General features: G+C 37.5%; 1 protein-coding gene across 1 annotated transcript in view; it reads right to left on the bottom strand.

Moving 5' to 3' along the window:
- The window catches only part of dpp6a (dipeptidyl-peptidase 6a), a gene marked incomplete at both ends in the record, with an annotated part of 261,559 nt that overhangs the window by 7,483 nt on the left and 248,076 nt on the right, over positions 1-6,000 (bottom strand). Inside the window, 3 exons of the mRNA XM_080020294.1 lie at positions 1,419-1,488; positions 2,418-2,516; positions 3,729-3,776. Of these exons, the coding sequence (XP_079876420.1) occupies positions 1,419-1,488; positions 2,418-2,516; positions 3,729-3,776 (217 nt within the window). The remainder of the gene's footprint in view (positions 1-1,418; positions 1,489-2,417; positions 2,517-3,728; positions 3,777-6,000) is intronic.

The following is a 6,000-nucleotide window of genomic DNA, read 5'->3' as shown; positions in this document are numbered from 1 at the left end:
AATTGACAGTGTTGTGAAACAAAACAAAAAATAATGTACAAAATTGCAACGTATTTTAGATTTTTTTGGTGAAATGGTAAAAGTTCTGAAAATTATGCCCAAACTCATATAAATATATAGATATGTATATATTATTCAGCTTTAGGACCTAAAGATCCAACAAACACACAAACTGTTAAAAAAGCTGATGTGCACATGTGGAACATGTTTACAACACTGTATTTATATGATGGTTTATAAAACACAATTACCAAATAACTTTGACTGTGGTGTTTATTCATCTTTCCCCAGTTATTTATTCATTACATCATTATGTATATTACAGATTTTTCGAAGCCGATTTCCTTACATTCGAGAGAGCCAAAATAAAGCTGGTCCTCAGTTTATGAAGGACATCAATCAACGGCGTTAATACGTTTAAATGGATTCTAATAAAATTAAAAACCGGATTATCACATCAAGTTAAATTTATTTATGCGGCCCTTTATCGCAGTCGCTGTCTCACAGGGTGTGACTGTCTCACATTTACAGGTTTGACGACCCCCTTCCCACCCGAGCCCTCAGACGGCAGAGGGAACATGAGGGCGGGAGGGAGGGAAGGAGGAAGGGAGGAAGGAAGGGAGTGAGGAAGGAAGGAAGGAAGGAAGGAGGGAAGGAAGGGAGGAAGGAAAGAAGGAAGGAGGGGGAGGAGGACGGAGTTGCGTGCTGTTTTTAGAGATCTGTAACATCAGGGAATGTCTTCTGGATTTATTTTCAACTTTCCCTGCTCCATCCGCAATTACTGGAAATGAATAATTCATATTTATAATTTGTAAAGCCATAAAAAAAAAAATATATATATATATATATATCTATATATATATATCTATATATATGTGTGTCAGACTATTTTTCATATATTTTTTCGGCTATTTGTATATATTTGACAAATTGTATTTAGATTTTTAAACTACTAAACTACCACTTTTTTTACTAGGGTATTTTTTGCTAATAACTATTCTCATCTTTTCAGACTGATGAGCTTATTCTCTGCTAAACTTCTTTGATGAAACACACCACCAAACCCAACCATGACAAATTCCTAGTATATACAGTACTGTATAAATGGCTCTGGTAGAATAAACTGATTCTGGAAGAATATAATGCGTTATTCAAAATATCAACTTTTTTGGTTATTTGCCTTATTCTGAATAAAGTGTGCGTGTAAACATACTAGTGGTGGAAAAGCACTCGTAAGAAAAAGCACATTTCCTCATTCCCCTTCGATTGTCTCAGTGGGACAAAGCCTCCGTTACAGGAATCACATTCTGTGATGATGATCCAAACATGTGCAAGTGTGTGTGTGTGTGTGTGTGTGTGTGTGTGTGTGTGTGTGTGTGTGTGTGTGTGTGTGTGCGCGTAGATGGCAGCGTACATACACGAGGAGCAGCAGCGGGTAGTGCGACGTCTCCACAAAGCTGGCTGGTTTGAAGATCTGCATTGTCAGCGCTGAGAGGGCACAAGGGTTGAGGAGCAGAACTGAAACACACCCAAAAACACAACCAAAACAACCCAAACCCCCGCTCTGACACCACTCAGTCGCTACACTGGGTGGGGTTCTAGCCAGACAGATCTTACATTTATTTAATGACATCATCACTAGAACTGGAGCTACAATTGTAAATTGCAATTTCTAATTTATCAAAGAATTTCATCAATTATTTTTAATGTATGTATTTATTTAAACCTTGTTCCTTTAATTTAATATCTTACAGTGATACATATTTGACTTGATTTGTATTTACTGTGGGATTATGAATACAATTTAAAAAATATATATTACAAATGATGGTTCATTAGTTGACCATATTAAACACTGAATTTATAAACTATGACAAGTGTGACCAGACCATTTCTACAGTTTATATTGGGAGAACAATCTTAATGACCAGGGGTCAGGCTCTGGCTCAGAGTCTCACCTGACCCTCGATAATAAGAATAATAATATGAAATAAAATAAAATCTACCTGTAATAAACATGTATCTCTAAACCTGATGAAAGTACTCTAAAGTTGATGAAAAGAACAATCAAACTAAGAATGATTTTGCTATGAACCAACCCAGTTTGGAAAGCCCTGCTCTATGGTATGATAGAGAGAGAGAGAAAGAGAGAGAGAGAGAGAGAGAGAGAGAGAGAGAGAGATACTATAGCCTCCTATGGTATAAGAGAGAGGGAGAGAGAAAGACCTTGACTTTTGAAGTGCCTTTATTTGCAGTAAGTCATGTCACAACAGCAGAAGCTTGATTATGATTAAGCTTGATTAACCCTCCATGAACTCAGAGAGAGAGAGAGAGAGAGAGGGAGAGAGAGAGAGAGCGAGAGAGGGACATACTATAGTTTTCTATGGTAAAAGAGAGAGAGAAAGATAGGAACATACTATAGTCTTCTATGGTGATCTCCTTGTACTCCACTTTGGGCATCTGCATGGTGTCCAGCGTCAACCTCAGGTTCTCATTGGTTTCCAAGTCGTAAACCTCTGCACGCACACAGACACACACAGACACACACAGACACACACAGACACACACACACACACACACACACACACACACACACACACACACACACACACACACACACAGGTACAAAAAGGCCATCAATGACTCAGCCTCATCTGTACTCTGTGAGATTCACTTTGAAGATGCAGTGGAGTCACTTGTGACTTGATGTCTGATACGTGTCTTTCAACTCTATTTTGGAACACTGCTATACACATGCAGTTATTATTACTTGTAGGATTATTATCGCCGTTATGCCAGAAATGCACCAACTTTTGGAAAGATATCGGTGAATGTGAAATGTAAATGATGAGAGATGATATGATCTTCAATAAAGGCAGTGTTAGAGGAGGAGGAGGAGGAGGAAGAAAGGCTTTCTCCTTTTTCGAACGACGCGCTGCTGAGCTGAATCCAGTGAAGCCCAAGTTCAGTCTCCAGCGCCGAGGGAATCCCATTGTTTTGAAATGGAAATAATAATAATGGAATAATGGAAATAAACCTTTTTTTTTTAGCTATTTAAATCGGTTTAATTTTGGATCAAAACAGAATGAAGGAATGAAAGGACCCACAAGAGAAAGAGCTGAGTTGGAGAAACGTGTAAAGAGCACATAAATCTGTTTCAATGCACCCCCCCAACATATTTGTATTATTAATAACAACAATAATAATAATAATAACAATAATAATAATAATAATAATAATAATAATAATACTACTACTACTACTAATAATAATAATAATTATTATTATTATTACACCAAGTGGCTTATGGCAGAAAAACAAAATAAAAGTTAATTTCTTATTTTTGGTAATGCAGATTTTCAATATAACATTTAAATAATTTTTTACAAAAATGAATTTTAATGTCACCTGAGCTAAAACTAAACAGTATTTCCCAGTGTATGTGTCTAAAATCAACCACCGTAAAAATAATTATTGTGGACACTGCCATTATAATCACTCACACTCACTCCGTCAAGAGAAACAAGCAACAAACACACACACACACACACACTAATCGTCCAGACAGCTCTGTAACTGGATTAGTGCATGTTTCTGCGTTTGTCTGATGCACTAGCAGCGAGATGGTCCCAGTGGCCCCCAACTCAGCCAACCCAGCTCCCATGTGGACAAGGTCAGCGTCACTTTGCTCAGCGGATGGAATGGAAGGGGAAGGTAGGAACACTCACTCTCTCGATCCTGCGTGTCGTACACAGCCACGAAGGGGATGTCCGGCCCTGCAGGGGGAGGATCCAGACAAAGAGAGGAGAGTCAGTGTCACTAGTCGGACAGGAGCCTGACTGAAAACTAAAAGGGCAGTTTCCTCCGTTGATATTCAGATTCAAAGCAGCACCGTTCCACTAACGCATGGTTTTCATTCCCAACACATCCACACACTGGGATGGTGGCGCAGCTGCAGGACGACATACTTTTTATTAGACACTGTTGTCAGTCTAGTGTCTCAGAGGTTTATTGTCTAAAGTGTATTTGAATCTTTGGATTTTTTTTGTAGATAAACGATAAAGTATCGATCTATATATCTATCTATCTATCTAACTTGTCTATCCATATATTGTATCTATTGATTATATCTATCTATCGATCATATATTGTTCTAGTTCAAGAGATTATTTGTCACATACATATACATACGATCATACATATATGTAGTGAAATGTCATGACACCTGGTGATTATGCACAATCTCTCTAAGCTCTAAAAATGCTAGAAATACTAATTACACATACACAAGTTCTTTATCTGGACTCAAAGAACTTGTCACTTCAATGTTGTAGGAATTCATTGGTTCACGTCTGATTTTAAGTCTTTTTAATGCTTTACGTGTTTGTATTTCAAGGGTAGCTTTTTTATTTTTTTACTCCCTTCAAAAGAGATCCTTGGTCTAAATGGGACCACTACCTGGTTAAATAAAGGTTAAAGAGAATAAAGAAAGTATTTATTTTCCATTAAACATGACAGGGATTAATTCATTTGTACATTCAACCTTTATTTTTTCATGAAGATCATTGAGGTCATGCCCTCATCTACAATGACGATGAGAGTACATCATAATAAACAGTGCATCTGAATAAATGGTAGAATACACAAAAAACAAACACAAACAATAACGGAACATAGTCAAACAACTTGCAATCATGGACCAAACTGACCCAAAGGTATAATTGTGTCAAGTTTCAATGTGTGTTGTATACTGTTCCAAGTGTTTGCAGCACAGCAAGTAAAAGCAGTTTTTCCAAATTAACTGTCTTGACACGGGACTTGGAGCCAATCATTTGAGCAAGTTGAATAATGACTATAGGTCCAATTTAATAACGATGTGATATATGATGGCAACTTGCCATTTAGGGCTTCATAAATAAATGAAAACCAATGCCTGTCACATCATATTGTTAGAGATGCCCACCCAACCCTTTCATACAAGATGCAGGGATGAGTGGAATAACTGTCAGGGGTAATAGATCAGCGGAGGTGTGACGTCACCATAATCTAAAACAAACAAGAAGACAGCCTCAATTATCCTCTTTCTACTGAACATAGGAAACATTGGAACATAGGAACATCGAGACCCTCTCGATATTGTGTGCATTCAAATTGGTAATATGCAAACTATTTTCCACAATCTCTCTATATGTAGAGAACAGCATCTATTTAGTCTTGGAGTAATTTCAAATTAAAAAGTGTGTCTTAGGCTTTGTCAAAGGCTTGTTGTACGATTTCAGTGGCTAAGTAAAACAATACAGAAGTAAAACAATACAGAACTGCATCATCCGTGTAAAGATGGGCATTGCAACTTGTTATAAAGGATGTAATATTGTTGATATAAATTGTGAACGAAAAAGGACCCAATATTGAACCTGGTGGAACCCCTTTTGACAGTGCTGAAAATACCGAAAGGTCATTTCCTAAAATCACACATTGCTGTCTGCGTGACAGGTCATCCTTAAACTATTTACAGGAATTAGTCAAAGAAAATATCAAAAAGACTCTCTAGGAGCATTGTATGGTCAAGAGTTCAAAGGTCAAAGTTCAAAGTTCAAAGTGTTTTATTTGTCAAGTGCAACACAAGGTCATTCGGTACAATGAAATTCTTGGGGCATGACAGGCAACAACTGCGTAGTGGGCATAAAAAGATGAAATAACAATACAAATACGGGGCATGTCAAATGCTTTCGATAGATCGACAAAGAGGGCAGCACAATATTTCCCTTTGTCAACAGCAAAAACAATATCATTCATTACCAAGGTGGGAGTAGTGTCAGTACTATGTTTAGCTTGGAAAACCTGAGTGGTGTGGACTTAACACAGAGTTTCTTGAGCGGAATGATTTTGAGCTGATTATGAACTAATGATTCCAGGATTTTAGCAAGACAGGACAGTTCGGAAATTAGCCGATTTTTATCACCAATGGGATTACACGTGCAGATTCCCAGACCTGAGGGG

Source organism: Zeus faber, assembly GCF_960531495.2.
Source record: "Zeus faber genome assembly, chromosome: 19".
Taxonomy (NCBI): domain Eukaryota; kingdom Metazoa; phylum Chordata; class Actinopteri; order Zeiformes; family Zeidae; genus Zeus; species Zeus faber.
Note: the sequence above shows the minus strand (reverse complement) of the source record. Positions and strands in the feature narration are given on the sequence as shown.